Source organism: Hyperolius riggenbachi, chromosome 1 (genome assembly GCF_040937935.1).
Source record: "Hyperolius riggenbachi isolate aHypRig1 chromosome 1, aHypRig1.pri, whole genome shotgun sequence".
Classification (NCBI taxonomy): Eukaryota; Metazoa; Chordata; class Amphibia; order Anura; family Hyperoliidae; genus Hyperolius; species Hyperolius riggenbachi.
This window is the reverse complement of record NC_090646.1, coordinates 485,467,159-485,488,833: the sequence shown is the minus strand read 5'-3', so window position 1 is coordinate 485,488,833 and position 21,675 is coordinate 485,467,159. Positions and strand designations below refer to the sequence as shown.

Sequence of the window (21,675 nt, the reverse complement as noted above, 5' to 3'; positions counted from 1 at the left end):
CCCTCCATAGATTACCAGCAAGTGCAGGCTCGGCGGGAGGCGTGCGGAGAAATACTCACTTCCGCGGTCCAAGCGCTGGCAGCGTCATGTCGTCACAGATCTCCGCCTTCAATGCCGCCCACTGTGCTTCCGCTAATCGGGAAGCACAGTGGGCGGCATTGAAGACAGAGACCTGTGACGACATGACGCTGCGCTCCAGCGCTTGGAACGCGGAAGTGAGGTGAGTAATTCTCCACACGCCTCCCGCTAACCTGCACTTGCCGGTAATCTATGGAGGGGGAGAGAGGCAGAAGGAGGGGTCCCAGGTGAGGGAGGGGGGGATCTGGCCCCCCTCCCCGCCGCTGCCCCCACTGCCCCTCCTTCTAGCGCTGCTTCCCCCTCCTGCTCTGCTGCTGTGGGGGGTTGTGGCGACACCCCCCCTTGATGTCAGTCACCCGGGGCACCACGCCCCCCTGCGCTCTATGGTAGGAACGCCACTGGTTAGCAGACAACAATATTAACATTGAGAATCTGTGGAGAGAGCTAAAGATCAGGGTGATGGCAAAACGACCCTCCGACCTGAAAGATTTGGAGCTCATTGCAAAAAATGAATGGGCAAAAATACCTGTGGAGACATTAAAAAAGCTGGTCTGCAATTATAGGAAGCGTTTGATTGCTGTAATAGCCAGATTATTGAGAAGGGTATGAATAATTTTGGACTGGACACTTTTTGCTCAAATGTAAATAAAAGCTGAGAAATATTTTCTTTACACAATAATGCCTCTTCTACATCGTCTTATTATCTTTTGGGAGACACCTATGTCATTTCCCATCAAAACATTACTTGCTGGTTGAATAAAAGTAACTTTAAAGAGAATCTGTATTGTTAAAATCGCACAAAAGTAAACATACCAGTGCGTTAGGGGACATCTCCTATTACCCTCTGTCACAATTTTGCCGCTCCCCGTCGCATTAAAAGTGGTTAAAAACCGTTTTAAAACGTTTGTTTATAAACAAACAAAATGGCCACCAAAACAGGAAGTAGGTTGATGTAAAGTATGTCCACACATAGAAAATACATTCTTACACAAGCAGGTTGTATACACCCTTCCTTTTGAATCTCAAGAGATCATTTGTGTGTTTCTTTCCCCCTGCAGCTATCTTCCACTGAAGTGTCAGGCTGTTTCTTCTTGCAGAGTGCAGACAGCTCTGCCTGTATGTAATTCCTCAGTATGTGAAAGCCCAGCCAGCTCAGAGGAGGATTTATCCAGCTTGTAAAAGATAAGAGAGAAGAGAGAAGCTGCTCTAATCTAAATAATACACAGGCAGTGTGCAGAGAGGCGCCTGGAGGGGGGAGATGCATCACAGAACCACAACACTGAAGAACTTGGCAGCCTTCCAGACACAGGCTGACAAGTCTGACAAGAGAGAGAGAAGTTGATTTATTACAGAGATGGTGATAGTAGAACCTGCTGCAGTAAGCCAGAACACCTTAGAATAGCTTTTGGAACTTGTAGGATGATAAAAAACAGGATGCAATTTTTGTTACGGAGTCTCTTTAAGTCAAAATTTGCCAGGGGTATGAATAATTATGGGCAGCACTGTGTGTTTAATGTCTAACGGTGCAGTGGTAGATCAGGATGATATCAGTCTTTTACAAAATCTTCCACACATTGTATTATGTATAGCCAGCATGACAATTAATTCCAGTCTTGTGTTCATGGCAAACGTCTGTCTGCAGGAACAGTGTGTCCCCTTTCATGGATCAGAAGATCATGCTGTTATTGCGTAATTGCCATATCTGACGAATGTTCTGTTCTTTGAGAATGCTCTATTCCATGCCCCCTAAATTCCTACATCCAGACCGCTTTACCATCAAAGAAATATAAATAGATGCAATAAAACAATGCTTTCTCACATTATTATGGGTTGGTGGTCTAGTAGCTTGAAATAACTGACTGCAGGTTTTCATACATGGTTAGAAGACAGCATTTGTGTTCTATCAGTGTGGTCTTGTGTAGGGTTGACTATCAGGGGCATAAAGTAATTATTTTCTCAATTTTGCCCACTGTACTTAAATGAGGAATGAACCTCAGTTTTATTTGTGGTGGAAATTATCATGTGTAAAAATGGAAGCATTGCTATCTCTTGGATCTCCGTTATCCGACTAAATATTTTGACAACAAGATTATCAGTGTGAACAACAAGTACTTTCAGAGCTTGGAACTGCTTGAGGGCCCTGTTTCTTCCCACCTCCCACCAACCCAGAGGAGAAACTCACATTGGACCACAGATTGCCACACTTCAAACCTGTACCTATACCTATCATCGTCCCAACACCTGCTCCATCTGCTGAGTCTTATGAAGACCCTAGAGGACTATATGCAATTCACTTTTTCTCCTAAGTTTTCTCCTAGGTGATATTAGCACACCTTATTTCAGAGCGCTAAAATGTTATTTTAAACAGAACATGAAAAATGATCTCCCAAGACAAAACGTGAATTGTGTATGACCCCCTAAGTGCTACCATTTCAAGAACTGTAGTTTGATTTTTTTCATTTAGTGTGATAGGATTATACAGTATTCATCGATAGTGAAAACCAATTTAAAAAATGATCACTAATGCTGGGAATACACGGTTCGTTTTTGCCTTCGTTTAAACCTTCGATTCGTTCGGTAAACGAATTGAGTGTTGAAAACGTATGTGAAAATAGTCATAATCTCATTATAGTTTCGATTAATAGACCCCAAAAACGAACGACTAGTGATCGAACATGTTTGATATTATCTCTCTTTATCCATCTAATCGAGCCATTGGTAGGCTTGATGGCTGTTCAGATCGATTATATATTCGTTTATGCTAGTCCGTCCCTGTAAAAAGGGATTTTCGTTTCGTTTCTTTGCAGCCTTCGATCATTGGAAAAACGAAACCATCAGAATCGGAAAAAAAAACGAACCCGTGGGTGGTGATATTAACCGTATGACTGATTATTTCGGGATCGAAAAGGACAAAAGGCACAATCGAAACGAAGGTTTAAACGAAGGCAAAAACGAACCGTGTATTCCCAGCATAAATCACTCAAAATGTGGCAAAACCAATTTGAAGACCTCCATTCAGTTTTGCTTGTCATCAGCATTCAAACATTTTGACACCCACTTGGCTGACAGTTTCTGCATACTCAACTGCTCATGAATTATAAACCCAGGGCATTCCCTGGATATCTCGAGTGCCTCAGCAATTGTTTTAGCTCCGTTTTGCCAATGTGCCAAAATAAGTTCATGAACGTGATTAACAATTTCAGGAATTGACACTGTTGAAATTCTTCCAGATCTGGCTGCATTTCAAAATCTCCAGGCTGAAAGTTGGCACGATTGCTTCTTCACAGTTAAGCACATTGGCACTTGTCACTCAATGTTTGCATCATGCACTTATGGATTTCCTTTGGAGTTTTTTCAGCAGAAACAGGAATTTTAGGATGGTCTGGAGTTCATCAGAAAATTCCACATATTTCATTGACATGTTTCTGTCAATGATCAGAAAAAATGGTGTTGTGATTCAGCAATATAAAGCATCAGATATGCTGACAAAATAACATGGTTCAGGCCGAGAACTTATCAGCCTCATATGATGTTCTGGCCTTCTCCGCAGTCAAGGGTATTCTTATTTACTTGAATAGTCCAATGCCACGAAAGTGGATTTCTTCTCCAGTGACATGTAGGGTCATTATTGCTCCCTGTTTCTCTCATCTGGCTTCTATCCACTGTAAGAGAAGTATTGACTCTTTTTAGGACATGCAAGTTCCCACCATCACCTTCATCCAGAATGAGAAATTCTATGAATAAAACTTCCAAAAGACAGATGTATGGTCATATAACAACGCTATTTGCAAGAAGAATCGTAGGGGTCCATTGGTTTAAAGGCACCTTGTTAATTGACTATATGACTGAATAGTGCAGTTTGGTCCAAAGTCTGTGTCTGGCCTGGACTTCCTGCATGCGTTTATCTAACTTGGCTGCTTATATAAGCATCCAGGCATCAGGACTGGTGGAATCAGTGCACACCAGCAAAGTGACAGTACATGGGACATGGCATCAGGAGCTCTTTGGGTACCATTGTCATCCAACAAAGAGTGAATATGTGCAACTGAAAAATCATGTTGTATTCATGAAAATGCTAATTCTGAACAGGAATCTGGGCTTGTGTGGCGTGAAGAAACCTAATTCAAATTTAAATGAATGTTTAAAATGAGGAAATACACTTATTCCTAACGACTGTGTGAGAGTTGTAATAAATCCTCATCACTCCATGTCTGTCTTTAGCTGAGGTCTCCAAAGAGCTTCAGGCACCGATGTGTGTCTGCGCTGGGTGTGAGGTCTCCACCAGACGCCTTTCTTCTTCCCCATTGTCAGCACAGACAATTGTGCGTGTACGGGATAGACTGTGTGTATTTACAGTATATATAGATATATATAATGAGTACATTGACAGTAAAATAAATACATAGATGACTGGATCATTACGTAAAGAGTATAGCCTGATTTACCACCAACCATTTAATAGTATTTCACTCAATAAGCATTTCATATCACCAATAAAAGAAAGCAGCTATTCCCCATTTGTGGTTTGCATTGATTTTTTTTTCAGTTTCCAGTAGAAACCATGTAAACAGAATCCTTTAATGTGTGATTTCTCAGTGTGTCTGACACCTCTGCTGTTTTGCTTCTTGTAACTGCTAAAAAGCACAACAGTTTGTCACCAGATAGATCACCATTCATTATAGCATCACTGGAAATGAAGCTTATAGCAGTAACATTTCTGAACTAGGAACAATGAAACTTCATGGATTTAGCATAATTGTAAGGTACAGTATGATCTCTTTTTTTGATTAAACACATGAAGAATGGCAACGCTTCATCATTACAGGCGCACATAATGGAAATTTATCAAACAAGGCTTCAGAAGAAACAGGTGCTTATCTACTTCACATAAAGCTACCTCTTCCTTATCACAGAATTTCTCTGACTCCCCAGTGCTAGCATGTCGAATGCACCAGCTTTGTTCACACCTGCAGCTCATTCTTTTTAGCTCCACTTTGATTCAGAAATAAGGAATCCCTTCAGTCCAGCTCTACACAGTGCTAGCAACAGATGCAGACTTCCTTTTAACTGGCTTACATTCTTTTTTTGTGCATGCAAAATACACTAAAGGTGGTCATAAATCTATCAATGACCATACATACTAAAGGGGGCCATACCCTCCGATTAGATAATTCGGGGGAGCCATTGCTGGATCACCTCTGCTGCGGAAGGGAGAGGCCTCTTTGGGATTCAGAGACGTTCCCCCCATGAGGTAAGTACCCCCTAGAACCAAAGTGCACTGTATACAGTATATTGGCATTATTAAATATTTGGCATATTTTGACTTCTCTGTTTCTACATTTGTTTTGTCACTTACGTTCTTTTGAAGTTGTCATGAAAAGTAATATGGTTGTTTTGTACAATGACAATATGTAGCAAGTAACTGGGGACAAGTGTTTGAATTTGAAGTAACAATTGTTCCTGATATTTGCAGCTGATTTCCAATGCAGGAAGAGTAAAATGCCTGGGCAGTCTGTGTGCAAAGAGCTTACAGATTCCAGGCTTGAAAAGAAGTGCAGAGTGTGCTCATGGCCAGTTTTGTAAATTGATAGCTGGCTGCAAATTCAAATACAAATGTCATCTTTAATAACATGAAAGATTTGTGCAGCATTGATACATTTTTATAACAACTTTTAGCAAAAGTGGGATTTCACTTTAAGCTTTGCTCACTCTTGGGCCAGTGTTTTTTCTGGTGCAGCATTTCCTTTTCCTGTGACAGGAAATGCTGACTGGTGAAGCACCCTTCAGATTCTCCTGCAAGAAAGCTTCATTTTATCCTCTCCTGATTGTGGTTTCAGCTGATTTGCCCTTTAGAATTCATTGAAACTTCTTAGGAAGCAGATGTTTTAAGGAAAAAAAATAAATGAAGGTGCTTGGGGGCTGGTTTGGGCCGGGGGTATGCAAGCTAGTGATGTGTCTGTTACTGCGGAAAGCGGGGGAGGAACAGCGCATGGTGCTTAAGTTATACATTAATAAGCACTTTCATATCTTCAAGAGAGAATAATGCAGCCAGTTGTCGTTAAGGGCCCGTTTCCACTATAGCGTTGCGGAATCGCCGGCGAATCACCGCAGGCAAATCGCATGCGGGTGCGATTCCGCATGCGTTTTTTGCCGCGATTTCGCATGCGATTTCGCATAGGTAAGGCTGTATGCGAATTTAACCATGTCACTGCCTGTGTAAATTAACATTATTACCTATGCGAAATCGCATGCGAAATGGCGGCAAAAAACGCATGGGGAAAACGCATGCGATTTCCCTATTAAATACATTGCGTGCGATTCGCCTGCATTCCACACGCAGGCGAATTCTGAGGACCCTACCCTGCAGATTTTTTCTGCACAGAAAAACGTGCGGGGAAACGCACAAGTGGAAACAGTCCCATCCACTTGTACTGACTGTGCGAATCCGCATGCGGGCAACGCATGCGGATTCGCGATAGTGGAAACGGGCCCTAAAGATTTGGCATGCTGGATCTATAGGCAATGTCGGATATTCATGCTAGGACAATCAATAATCGATATTCATCCTGCTCACCCCTGGTGTATAAGCCATCAATGTACAGTCGCAAGTGCTCAGAGCCAATCTCTGGGTGATTGACAACACCTTTTTCAAAGTTTAGCTGGCCCTTCCTTGAAAGCAAATAAGCTTTATTCACATAAGCCAACATTTCGAGACCCACAGTCTCTTCCTCAGGGTATTAACCACTTAAAGTGGACCCAAACTAAAAATACAAGATTTCAGAAATAAAATCTATTTTCTAAATTATAATAATAAATAGCAGCCTTTTTTCAGATGCATGATGACAAATATAAAATATTTTACATTTATTGGAGAAACCCCTCCCTTCCTTTCATATTGCCGGCAAATAATTCGGCAAACTGGTGGAGTAGATGGTGTCCAGCAATGCAGGAATTGCTAATGGCTGCCACCTGTATAACCCTAGTTATGCAAAGAGGAGGGTGAAAAGCATGCACTGAAATGCTCATAGGCTTGAAGGAGTGTTTATTTATGTTTGTATGTGTCAGAGTGGTGCAACTAAATATTTTGAATAAAAAAAATGTTTGGTTTGGGTCCGCTTTAAGGACCACGGCCTAACCCCCCCCCCCCCCCCCTAGTGACCAGGTTATTTTTTACAAATTAGGCCACTGCAGCTTTAAGGCCTTGCTGCAGGGCCGTACAACTCAGCACACAAGTGATTCCCCCCCCCCCCCTTTTCTGCCCACCAACAGAGATTTCTGTTGGTGGGGTCTGATCACTCCCCCAATGTTTATTTGTTTTTTTATAAATATTTTTTGTTTTATTTTTTAATAAATTTGCCTATTTTTTCTTTTTTTCCCACCCGCCAGCCAATCACTCCTAAGCCTCTAGAGGGGACAGTCGTGTCACACAGCTGTCCCCAGTACAGCGCTGCCGTGGATTGCAGCGCTGTACACAGCGAATAGACGGCGGATTTGCCGCCTAACAGTCTCCTAGCTGCGATCGCCACTGGGAGACTGATGATGGAGCAGAGCTCTGTCATCCAAGCGGAGATGCGCGCGCATTGGCGCTCGCGATCTTCTGCAAATCCCCGCCCAGGACTTTACGCCGATCAGCATTAGGCGGTCCTGGGGCTGCCACCGCGTCCACGCCCATCGGTGTAACATGGTTGCCAAAAAGTTAAAGTCTGTTAAATGCGACTATGTAAATAAATGCACTGCAAAGATGCCATAGCACTTGCAAGCAAGCGATGTGTCAGGTCTGGTGTGCTGCAGCATTGGAATTCATTTATGAATCAAGCTGCACAGCTATAATAACTCTGGCTCCAGCTTCTCAGCATCTTGCGTTGCCTCAGCTGGTGACATGATTGAGATGTTTTCCCCATAGGCTATGTTTGTGATGCCTGGAGCACTTTAAGCCCAGTCACAAATGTTTAGGACTTCTCATCCCATAAAAATCAGTGCTTATTAATGTATAACTAACGTAAAATGTACAACTAATGTAAACATTTTCCACTAATTCAAAATTCCCATTTACACAAATAGCATATGTCAGTTCTCTGCAGTGCTTCTGCTAACATCCTGTTGCTTACAAAACCGACAAATAATGTCTTTTCAGCATAGATACGTGTTGTTCTACAGACTACACTTTCATTATCTCTAACTTAAAGGGCTAGTCCATAAATATGAACAATTGTGGGTGGACCACGGTAAGCCGGATCATGTAAAGTTTAGGATGTCTCTAAAGGAACAAAGACAGAAGTTTGTCTTCTTAAAACAGAAGGTACAGTGGGTTGCAAAAGTATTCGGCCCCCTTGAAGTTTTCCACATTTTGTCACATTACTGCCACAAGCATGCATCAATTTTATTGGAATTCCACGTGACAGACCAATACAAAGTGGTGTACCCGTGAGAAGTGCATCGGAAATCATACATCATTCCAAACATTTTTTACAAATAAATAACTGCAAAGTGGGGTGTGCGTAATTATTCGTCCCCGAGTCAATACTTTGTAGAACCACCTTTTGTGGCAATTACCGCTGCCAGTCTTTTAGGGTATGTCTCTACCAGCTTTGCACATCTAGAGACTGAACTCCTGGCCCATTCTTCTTTGCAAAACAGCTCCAGCTCAGTCAGATTAGATGGACAGCATTTGTGAACAGCAGTTTTCACATCTTGCCACAGATTCTCGATTGGATTTAGATCTGGACTTTTACTGGGCCATTCTAACACATAGATATGTTTTGTTTTAAACCATTCCATTGTTGCCCTGGCTTTATGTTTATGGTCATTGTCCTGCTGGAAGGTGAACCCTCCGCCCCAGTCTCAAGTCTTTTGCAGTGTCCAAGAGGTTTTCTTCCAAGTTTGCCCTGTATTTGGCTCCATCCATCTTCCCATCAACTCTGACCAGCTTCCCTGTCCCTGCTGAAGAGATGCACCCCCCGAGCATGATGCTGCCACCACCATATTTGACAGTGGGGATGGTGTGTTCAGAGTGATGTGCAGTGTTAGTTTTCCACCACACATAGCGTTTTGCATTTTGGCCAAAAAGTTCCATTTTGGTCTCATCTGACCAGAGCATCTTCTTCCACATGGTTGCGTGTCCCCCACATGGTTTGTGGCAAACTGCAAACGGGACTTCTTATGCTTTCTGTTAACAATGCCTTTCTTCTTGCCACTCTTCCATAAAGGCCAACTTTGTACAGTGCATGACTAATAGTTGTCCTATGGACAGAGTCTCCCACCTGAGCTGTAGATCTCTGCAGCTCGTCCAGAGTCACCATGGGCCTTTTGACTGCATTTCTGATCAGCGCTCTCCTTGTTCGGCCTGTGAGTTTAGGTGGATGGCCTTGTCTTGGTAGGTTTACAGTAGTGCCATATTCCTTCCATCTCTGAATAATCGCTTGAACAGTGCTCCGTGGGATGTTCAAGGCTTTGGAAATCTTTTTGTAGCCTAAGCCTGCTTTAAATTTCTCAATATTTTGATCCCTGGCCTGTCTGGTGTGTTCTTTGGACTTCACGGTGTTGTTGCTCCCAATATTCTCTTAGACAACCTCTGAGGCCCTCACAGAGCAGCTGTATTTGTACTGACATTAGATTACACACAGGTGCACTCTATTTAGTCATTAGCACTCATCAGGCAATGTCTATAGGCAACTGACTGCACTCAGATCAAAGGGGGCCAAATAATTATGCACACACCACTTTGCAGTTATTTATTTGTAAAAAAATGTTTGGAATCATGTATGATTTTCGTTCCACTTCTCATGTGTACACCACTTTGTGTTGGTCTTTCATGTGGAATTCCAATAAAATTGATTCATGTTTGTGGCAGTAATATGACAAAATGTGGAAAACTTTAAGGGGGCCGAATACTTTTGCAACCCACTGTATTTGCGATTATTCAGGTTGGTTGAAGTGAGCTCTCAGGTGTCCCACAATGCATCACTGCTGACTATGCAAATCATCACTTTGTTGTCCCTGATTGCTAAACACACCACTGGAACCACTGGAATGCAATGATGTGTGAATTTGCACGAAAATTCGCATACCAAAACAGGATGCAAATTTCCTATTAAATACATTAGCTGCGATTCGCATGCATTCCACTCGCAGGCGAATTCTGCGGCTCTTTTGTGCGTTTTTTCACCGCTGAAAAAAACGCACCTCAACAACGCTACAGTGGAAAGAGGCCCATCCACTTGCATTACATGTGTGAATCCGCATGCGTTGGACGCATGCGGATTCGCGAAAGTGGAAACGAGCCCTAAGAGAGTCTAAAAGACCCCTTTTGTCAGTTGACGGGGACTGTAAAATAGACTTCTTGGTACTACATCCCTGTGGCCTGCAAGAAGATGGCCAGGGACTCATACAACCCACATATACACAAGAGTGGAATGGACTTGATTCACTAACACAAATAGCATTCCTTATTAAAGTTAGCACGCCTTATCAAAATTAACACACTTTATCAGAGTAGTATAGCGAGCACTACGAACCCGCAGGGGCTCAGGGCAGGACGAGTGGAGCTCTCGTCATTGCCAATTAGCAGGCATAAGTTTGCAATGCTACTCTGATAAGGCGTGTTAACTTTGATAAGGCGTGTTAACTTTGATAAGGCGTGCTATTTGTCTTAGTGAATCAAACCCAATATGTCCTTCTATGCAGCTAAAGAAATATATGGTAATGTGCGAAGCCAGCAGAATTCACCTCTATTCACTTAGAACCTGAGTTCTCACGGTTTGGTACATGCTCCCCGGGGGTATTTCTGATGGATTCAGGGGTATTCGGGCATTATACCGTTAATTAAGTATAACAAACTTTGAGTTTCCGAAAATGAGAAATCATACATAAACAGAGCTGAATTAGTATTTTGGTTAATTAAAAGCAGTAGGGAAGGCACGGAATTCATTCCTCAACAATTAGGGTGTTCTGCAATTAAACATCTGTGTCAAGAGGTACTTGAAATAATCTGATTTATGCTGGGGGCACTTGCTAAGCACAGGCTTTTAAAGGGGTTACATAGCAAAATAATGTTGAGAAACACCAGCAGAGTGCTCAGGACTGTGATGATTGCTGATTAGCTGGTTAGGTTTGCTGTACTTTGTCTCATTATATAAGCCTGAGTATCAGCAAATCCCCCACCTAATCCGCTCATGCTACAACTCTGTGGCTATTACACAGTGACAAGAAAGATAATATGTCTCCCTAATAATAATTCTGCACTTCCTACTACTTTAAGACCCGTATAATTTTACCATGGGCATCAAAGATTGGCATCTATAGCGAAAAGGGGGAAAAAAAGAAATCGATACATTGCAGTGTAAAAAGTTACAAAATTGAAGAGCGATCAAGAAATGATCGCCATGTAATTTGTTCATTTTGCTTGATCCACAATCAGCCCGCATGTAATCATCTTTACTACTAGCATGAAAAAAAAAGACAGCACCAACTGCCATTATTTATAACCACACCCACTAACAATGCGATTGGCTAAACGTTTTTTTTTAATGGTTACAGTTGCCTTTTTAAAGAAAAACTCTGACCAAGAATTGAACTTTATCCCAATCAGTAGCTGATACCCCCTTTTACATGAGAAATCTATTCCTTTTCACAAACAGACCATCAGGGGGCTTTGTATGACTGATATTGTGGTGAAACCCCTCCCACAAGAAACAAGAAAAGTACTTACTCTTGGCAGTTTCCTGTCTGTGAACCTTGCTGCATTGTGGGAAATAGCTGTTTACAGCTGTTTCCAACTACCCAAAAAAGCATGCAGCAGCTACATCACCTGCCAGCAGTAAAAATGTCAGAATGTAAATCAGGGATTTAAAATATTTTACAATTGGCAAACACTGACTAAATAATTTATACATAATTATTGTAAAAATGAAGCACTTTTTTATTACATTATTTTCACTGGAGTTCCTCTTTAAGAGACATTTTTTTCTGAGAGCAGAGTTTCCTACTGCTTTGTGCTATAATAGCACCCTATGGCCAATAGATGATGTGCTTTCTGTAAAAAGTCAGAAATGGAAGCTACAAGTATGTAACCTGAAGATGCTTGAAAATCCTAATGCAGATTTTATGAGAGAATGAAGACTTTATTAATCACTTGGCTTGTTTGTAAATGAAAATTAGGACTGTGTATAGCCGCATTTATGGCCTACAGCGCTAAGGATTTGTGTATTTTACCAATAGGCAATGTGTTGCTAGTTTGTACATAAAAGCTATGCCTTTTAATAGAAGACAGTATACTTCCTTTCCATCAGCCCGTATAGGCACAGCGCAGCGCTTACATGCTCTGGCGCTCCTGAACTTGCTTTAGTAATGAGTTCTATTTACTCAACCATGGTCCATCACAATCCACTGGAGGCCATTGCCTCCTCTTACTCTCACTTCCTTCTGCATCAGTGTAGCATCCGAACTGCCAGTCAATAAACCATCAGGTGAGGGGAGTGCTATGCGTGACTTATGGTGGGAGGAGCGGTGCTGTCAAACCTTTACAAGAGCAAGCCCAATTGCCTCTAGATTTGGCCAAGACTTTCCAGCAATGAAGATAAAGACACGAGTGCTACTGCTGCAAATGATGTGGGCGCTAGACCCATAAACAGCTGGAAATAATTAGGCAGGCCATGAGCAATATAATGATAAATCTAGTTTCATCTGGCTTGGCTTCCTGCTTGTTGCAGTGGATAACTAGTTCACGTAGTGTGATATACCCCCATATTGTGAGGGTCACCAATAGAGTCAAGGGGAGGGTTGTGAACATTAAAGGGCACCATCAAAGGATTGCTAGAGGGCCCCATGATTTGTAGTTACACCCCTGCAAACAACCTTTATGTATAATGTGCTACAAACCACTTTAAGCATTTTGTGGATTGCAGTATTGAAAGATTTGTGTAATTACCAAACTGTTCTGGACTTTTTTTATGAACCTCCAACATCCAACCTTTAGACTAAGATCATGCTGTACTACAGATAGGCCCTTTCTCTGCAACGGAGGCCAATGTATAAACCAGCCTTTCTCAACCTTTTTACCCTGGAGGAACCCTGAAAATAGCTTTTGGATCTCAAGGAACCCTGCAAACACTTTTGTGAACTCGAGGAACCCCTGCATTTGTTTTGTAGGAGGCATGGTCTTCAAAATAGATGAGGTTGTTTATTTCACTACTCTCTATTACATACCCACTTATTATACCGTCTCCTAGTGCTTATATTAATGTGCTCATTATTATTCTGACCCCCAGTTTAGTGCTTCTTTTTACAGTACCCCCTATTACATTGTGCTCTGTTATACTTCCCCCACGATGGGGGAAAATGCCAAGGAACCCCTGCAGAGTACTCAAGGAACCCTGGTTGAGAAAGCCTGAAACGGACATGTCAACAGATCTATGTTATCTACAGGATCCGTTAAACATGTCTGTTTACAACATGTCCATTGTGTCTGTTGTATAAATGGTACTCAGAGTCCTGCCCTGCATGGAAAATGTACATCTGCTTTGGTTTCCCTTGCTGTCTGATAGACACCAATGGAGACCAGAACAGGAGTGGATAGACACAGCAGATTATACATCAGATCCACTGTGTATGTCCACTTTGTACTTGTGGCATTGTGTGGATGTAACCTTAGTAAACATTCATCTATTTTGCATGAACCTTGTCTATTATTATGCCTGGTGACTACAAAACCCTCAAATACTAATGTGAGGGGTGCATGATGTACTTAGAGAGGTAATCAGAGGATTCACAGTCAGGTTGATAATCATTTAGCACAATGTACCATGGCACAGATAGGTCCCCTATCTTGCCCTTACAGAAGAATTTCTAAACAGGTTGCAAATGCACCAGGGCTCCAGGACATGAGGACTACTCTGGGCTCTCCTGCAGTCACTACATCAGTTCTTTATGTGGTTGTCCTTGGAAAGCCAGCTTTGGTGGTCTGTATCATGCAATTATTGTACATAGAGCATTAGAGAGGAAAAGTGTGTGTTTAGCTATACATCTATACAGTGGCGTTCCTGCCATTGGGTGCAGGAGGGCAGCGTGCACCACGTGACAGATGGGATGGGGGTGTCACCAAGGCCTCCCACAGAGGCAATGTTGCAGGAGGGGGAAAGCAGCAAAAGAAGGAGGGGCAGCGGAGAGTGGCGGGGAGGGGGGCCAGACCCCCCCACCTCCCTCACCTGGGTCCCGTCCTTCTTGCACTTCCTCCCTCTAGATTAGCAGCAGCAACCATGAGTAGGTGGAGAGGAATTACTCACCTGCTTCCTGCATTCCAGGCAATGGCGCATAGTGTCATCGTCACGTGACACTGGTCTCCGCTTTCTCCACCGCTCACTGTGTTTCCTGATTGGCAGAAGCATAGTGAGCGGGGGAGAAGGCGGAGACCAGTGTCACATGACAATGACGCTGCGGTCATGATGAAGGAAGCAAGTGAGTAATTCCACTCTGCCCGCTCCTGTTTGCTGCTGCTAATCTAGAGAGGGGAAGCGCAAAAAGAAGGGGACCCAGGTCCCCACCGCTGTCCCCGCTGCTCCTCCTTCTAAGCTTCCCCCATACCAGGGGCAACTATACCATCTATTCTGGGGGCAACTATTCTAGCTTTACTGAGGCAACAATACTGGTACTGGGGCAACTATATTATCCATACTGGAAGCAACTATTCTACCTACACTGGGGGCAACTATACTGGCTATACTGGGGGCAACTATACTACCTACACTGGGGGCAACTATACTACAGACACTGGGGGCAACTATACTACCTACACTGGGGCAACTATACTAGCTATACTGAGGCAACTATACTACTTATACTGGGGCAACTATATTAACTGTACTGGGGGCACCTATACCTGGCATTACCCACCGTGGCATCCTTTTTTTTGGGGGGGGGGGGGTGTCTTTAAATACCTAGCACCGGGTGTCAAATGCCCTAGGTACGCCACTGCATTCATATAAGCACATTCTAACTGTACATCATTTACCAATTGCTGCACTAAATTTTACTGAAAATACACCAACCCATCTCATATAGTTGTGACGCACTACATGACAACTGCACCAATGCCACTCTACAAAATCATAATCATTGAACTTGAGATTAAATCATTTGGGCTTAATTAGAACTTGCTGTTTGAAAAACCTTACCTGCCTGTCGCTGCAAGAGCTGCTGCTGAGAAACCCCAGAGCATTAGATGCAGTTTCTAAGTAACTCTAAATTCAGTAATATATTTCACTAGACGTTGTAAATGCCATGGCAGACACAGAAATTGCTAAATAAAATAATCCATATACTCACCCTCCCAATTAGCACAGGCTCTGGTCCTGCGTATTCTTCTATGACAAAAAACTGGTTCCAGACCCAGCTACGCTTGGAGCGTGGAGGACCAGGCCCTTGAGGAGGGGCTGATGGTGACCCAGTCTCTCCACTAAGAGCAGAAGACATTTCCTCCAGGACAGGGACAGTGGAGGAGCAGCCCAGAAGTAGCAAGGAGAGTAGTGGGCACAAATGAAGGACAGGCATTGGGAAAGTGAAGAACCCGCTGAAGAACAATGGCTCCAGAGCACAACGCTCACAGTAAGGTACAATGTCTGTTTGGCTTGGCAAAGTCTTCCATGTAGGTGAGAGTTTCAGTCTCTGTTGTTCCTCAGTCCATGGGATTTGATGCTGGCAAAGATATAAGGAAGAGGGGAAGGAAAGGTTACACTGTGATCCTCATAACACAAGCACGGGTCAGCATCATATGAATGATAATTCCTGTGAATTCTTTTAATATCACTGACTTGGACACTGAACTTATATTTATTGGCCTAATATCTACATAGTGCAAATAATAATTGATATGTTGGAATTTCCAGTGTCATTTAACCAGCATCATCTTTTATTACTAAAGATAACTTCTGATCAGTTTTTCTTACTTCAGTTTGCATATCATATTTGCTCTTGCAATACACTATTAACTACTTTATGACCGCCTCACGCCAATGGGCGTGACCGCGGCGACAGCCCCTGGACCGCCTAACGCCAATTGGTGTCAAGTCTTGGGGCTGCAGTTTCCCAGGGAACGGCCACACGCATGCGCGATCGTTCCCAGCCACTATACGGAACGGAGTTCCGTGATTAGCCTGCTAGCCACCGATCGCGGCTAACAAGCTGCTTGTAAACGAAAGGGAAAAGAAATCTCCTTGGTTTACATGCGTACATCGCGGCGGTCTCCAGCAGCGCTGTACAAGATCGGCGATCCCCGGCCTCTGATTGGCTGGGGATCGCCGTCCTCTCATAGGCTGATGCCTATAAGAGGCGGAGAGCAGGAAGGATCGCCGTCCTGCTCAATTATACAGGCAGAGGGAAGGAGAGGGAGAGGGACAGCGGCAATGAGAGCCTCTAAGAGGCTGAAGAAAAAAAAATAACAGTGACTGCGGAGATCGGACCCCTCTGGCAGCATGTCCCCTTAGGGACAAAAATAGGAGGTGAGTCCGATCGCCATACTCTTTAGCTGGGCTGTGCAGGAGGCTGAAAAGCCTGCACAGCCCAGTACAGAAAAAAAGTACCTGGTCTTTAGGGGGGTTTAACACTGCAGTCATCAAGTGGTTAAAGTGAACCTGTGCCCAAGTTTTTATGGCCCTGACCTGAGTCATAGATTGTGTTCGGCCTTTCCTCCCGCACTAAACTGCTCCAGTAGCTAATTCCGTAGACTGGTGCCCATTATTCCTGTTATCAATATCAGATGGTTGTAGGTGGTGGCAGGGCGTAACTTGAGAGGAGCAGCACCTGGGATTGCAGAGGGGCCCAGACCTGTTGGGGGCGCCAACTACTAACCTTCCCTTTCTCTGATACAGGGGACTATAGTTCAGATCAGGTGAAGATTATGATGGCCACACTTGTTTTATAATCCTTGTGAGATGGGCCCTGAAGGACACCAAGGGAAGGCAAGGAAAGGTGTATGAACATTGGGAGGCCCCATCAAAGTTTTGCGGGGGGTCCCCATAAATTGCAGTTATGCCACTGGGTCGCGGCCAATGGGGAGTTAGGGAGGGCGGAAGGGGCAGGTTAAATTTAGCCAGTTTATGTTAATGTAAGATTACCAGTGATCCCTACCATCACACAGCCAGAATGATAAGTGTAGTATAGTCAAAATTCTAATATCACTCAGAAAGGATCATTATTACAAGGCTTTATTCGCACAGTTACACCATGAAAGCCAAAGATATTTCTAAGGGACCGTGGCTACATAAAGGGGGTGCCAGTTATTGAGTTACACAAGCAGCGGTGGAAATTGGTACACTGGGTAGCAGTGAGCCATAGGCATGTATAAAATCAGGAAGGGTGTATAGGGAGCTTCTGTTATCACAGCATTGACATCAATATATGACAAGTGAGGCATCTTAAATGTCAAATGGTATATACTTGATATATCAGTTTTGTAATATTGAGAACAGGCAACCTTGGAACACTGAGCAACAGTGAGTCATGCACATGTCTAAAATCAAGTGGGCTGTAAAGGGAGTGCCTGAGATCAGTATGTTAGAAACATGGGCATTACTCCACTGGGCACAAGTATCTCAAAGGTCAGTTGGGACATACGGGATGTGCCTGTTATTGTTCCTGTAGGAGCACTGTATGTTGGCACACTAGGCAGCAGTGAACCATGGATGTCTCTAAGGTCAGGTTGTATATACAGCTTCTGATCAGTATGTTAGGGGAGGTGGACACTGTTCTACCAGGAAATAATAAGTCAAAGACATCTCAAAGGTCACCTGGGACATACAAGAAGTATCTGCAATTGTTACATTTAGAACATTGTACACTGGGCAGCAGCGAGCCATGGACATCTCTAAGGTCAGGTGGGGCATGCAGGGAGTGTCTGCTGCTGATACACTAGAAGCAGTGGGCTTAGAGAGTCAACAACCCTCAGCTAAGCCTATGTTATGAAATTCAAGTAAAAATGCACACAAGCAGAATAAGCCCATGAGAGCATTATATACAGAGCTGTGCTTCAATTGTTGCCTTTGCTTTTGTTTTGCTCTCTCTACATCTCCTATGCCTCCCCCCCTGACCCCAGCAGGCCTGATATTTTATGTGAAAAGATTCTGACTGTTCTTTCTTACCTCTGTCTTCTCCCCTTGACTATAGTAGATTTTGTTTTATTTCTGACTCCCCTCTCTTACTCATGCATGCCCTACTGTTTATCTCCCAGCATCTTCTTCCCATGGAACCCCCTCCTCTTGTCTAGAAGTTATTTCCCCTGTTTGGTTTTAGCTGTGTACAAATTGTACCATCTGTCTCTCCTCTCTACTTCTTCCCTTTCTCCCCTTCGCTTCTCCTTTCTCCCTCTGTCTCTTTGTATGCCCGTCATGTTCAACACTTTACGCTTTACTGCAATAAGAAGAGGATAAGAAATCATAGGGCGAGAGAGACTGAGGGAGGGAGGGGGTGGAAAGAGGGACAGATAAAGAGACAAGGAAGAAAAACAAAACAGACAGAATGGGTAAGAGGGATAAAAATCCAACGGGAGGGCTGAACAAGGGAGGAAGGAAAGAATGAAAATGAAACACAGGAAGGATGGGGAGGGAGGTGAGGATGGCAGCAGCTTGCCTGGACACAATTTGTGCCACTGCAGAAGTTCTGTGGCACTGAGGGACACACATGACCATCTGGTGACACGTCTCACTGATGGCAACACATCTCCTGCAGTAACTCTTTAGGGACTTGAATAGGTGACCAGAATGGGAAGAAGTCACAGCAGTCCATTCTATGATTTATAAGTAGTTTTTCCTCATTGTTATGCATGCCAGACCCACTCCCTCTAATGTGTTTTCACTTTATCTCCACTTATTTCCATTTAGATATTTCCTGTGTCCTGCCGTCTGGCTCCTTCCTCCTCCCCATAACTGTCTCCCCCGCTATCTTCACTCCACCTGCTTGTAAAATTCATGTCTCTTTTCCCTGTAGGGTTTAGTGGATTATTCTAGGATGGAGGAGGTTGGGTATTCCATTTCACATATAAATTACAATTTTCTTCTTCAGACAGTATCTGCGCATCAAGCGGATAAAACTCTTCCATTGAGATGTCAGGTGGGCTGCCTGGTAAGGGCTGTGTGGAGAATGCTCCGTGTGACATTCTAATAGAGTCATTGATTATATCTCCCTGTCTCACTGCTTCCTAAAACTCCATATAAGATCCCATTTCAGCTCTTCATAAAGCTTCCATTGCCTGGCATAAGTGCTCCTTGCAATGCCTGATTAGACCATTTGGTGCATTTGATCCCATTGTTCAGTTAAATTCCTCCTCACAGCATCTCCTTTTACAATGCATTAAAACTGTTTTCCCGTAGCTGTACCATTACTTATATTGCTTCACATAACCTTTCCCTATAACTCCCATATTGCTCTGCATAAATTCCTTAATAGCTCAATAATTACTCCCTATAAACGTGTCCCTTTACCCAGTTTAACCTTCTACTATACGTGCACCATATAACTTCTATTTTAACGTCCTGAAAGCCCCTCCTTTTTTACATTTCCTATAACAGAACGTGATTCAAATAGCGGCTGTCCATTGCCGCCTCTGCCCATTTGCCTCTGACCAGCTTTACACATAACTCCAACTACTGGTAAATAGAACTCCAGCCTATAACGCCTCCTGGAACACATCAAGTAACCAGAACTCCTCCCCCTGCTCCCAGTGTATGCTGTTGCACTGTGTGCAAGATTATCATGCAGACAGCTGGGACTCTACCGAGGCTCTTTTATGTATTCAGATGTAATTGGGAATGTTCACATGTGTGTATAAACACATTAGCTCTGCATGAATGCAGTACACATTAGGCATGCTGCGTATCTGTATGCTCACGTCAGTCTTGTGAGAGTATGTCTGCGCACACGTCCATACAGAAATACACTCAGACAAGTAGAGGCACAATTCTATACAGCGGCACACAAAAAACCCCATAGACTTACAGGTGTGGGTATTAGCACTCCTACATACACATACGTGAGCATAGATCCCCCTACCCATCACACACACATGTAGCACGTATACTCATCACACTCAAGCAGAAGTTTTAACGCACCGTATAACTCCAGACGTGTGAGACAGACCGCTGCAAGCACAGATCAAGATGTGGCAGAAACCTCTGCAGAACCCGCTCCAGATGTGTGCCCGAGACCTCCGAAGGAATAGATGCTATTATATGAGAGACCGCTGCAGAGACTGCTCCAGTTGTGAGGCAGACTCCTGCAGAGAGACTTCCAGATGTGAGAGAGGGGACTGCTGCAGAGACAGCTCCAAATCTACGAGAGCCTGCTGCAGAGACCATGTGATAGAAAGGAACAGACAATGTTAGAGACAGTTAGTGACAGACAGTGTTAGAGTGAGAGAATGAGACACAGAGGGCGAGGGTGATGGACTAATGGAGCTAGACGGAGAGATGGGGGAGAAAGGCAGATACAGGTTTCTGCAGATGCTGCTCTGGTTTTAGAGCGAGTGATGCTGAGAATACGAGTTGACATGCCCCCCCCCCCCCCCCCCCCAAATCCTCTGCACTCTCCCTCCTCCTCCTCAGTCTTTCTCTTTTTCTATCTCTCCTCCTCTTTCTTCCTCTTTCTCCTTTCCTCTAATACAAGAGGACACAGAGAACGCAGAGCGACAGAGACAAAGTGACAGCGAGAAACCAGAGGGACAAGAAGTGAAATAAACACACAGCTCACTCTGGACAAGGAACAGAAAGCTCTCTAAGGAAAGATAGATAGACAGACAGATGACAGACAGAGTGAGCCGACAGGAGGGCACAGACGCAAAGTATCAGTAGTAATACGCAGGCAGCAACACGCTGATGGATTACAGGCACTTTGTGAATGGGCACCTGACGTGGTTTGTTTTAGGTGGACTGTAAAATGATGCCCCTGAGGTCCATGCATGTGTCTCTCGATACAGAAGAGGATCACCCAACCTGTCTGGAGACAATCAGAAAATAAGACATATCAGTTTAAGACTATATGTGAACATGGGCATAACAACAAAGGGCATAAGATAAAAAATTGAAACAATGTAAAACATACACATAAGGCTGGTGGATGAAAATATTAGGGAAGAGCAAAAAAAAAATAATAGGTATCATTTATGAGATCTACCTATTGCTACTATCTAGTCTAGATTGTACATACAAGCAGGAAGGACAGTAATGGGTATCATCTACGAGATCTACCTATTACATAGGCAATATCTAGTCTAGAGTGTACATACCATACAAGCAGAAAGGACAGTGATGGGTATCATCTACGTCTACGAGATCTACCTATTACTTAGGCAATATCTAGTCTAGATTGTACATACCATACAAGCAGGAAGGACAGTAATGGGCATCATATATGAGATCTACCTATTACATAGGCAATATCTAGTCTAGATTGTACATACCATACAAGCAGGAAGGACAGTAATGGGTATCATCTACGAGATCTACCTATTACATAGGCAATATCTAGTCTAGATTGTACATACCATACAAGTAGGAAGGACAGTAATGGGTATCATCTACGAGATCTACCTATTACATAGGCAATATCTAGTCTAGA

At 43.5% G+C, this 21,675-nt stretch overlaps 1 protein-coding gene across 2 annotated transcripts in view; it reads right to left on the bottom strand.

Moving 5' to 3' along the window:
* The window catches only part of CDH24 (cadherin 24), a 166,310-nt gene extending 145,746 nt beyond the window's left edge, over nucleotides 1-20,564 (bottom strand). For both annotated transcript variants that reach the window (XM_068242114.1, XM_068242118.1), the window contains exons 1-2: nucleotides 20,172-20,564; nucleotides 15,397-15,765 (exon numbers count right to left, since the gene is read on the bottom strand). In XM_068242114.1, the coding sequence (XP_068098215.1) occupies nucleotides 15,397-15,765; nucleotides 20,172-20,417 (615 nt within the window). In that variant the 5' untranslated portion in view covers nucleotides 20,418-20,564. The remainder of the gene's footprint in view (nucleotides 1-15,396; nucleotides 15,766-20,171) is intronic.
* Between the last annotated feature and the right edge of the window lie 1,111 nt (nucleotides 20,565-21,675).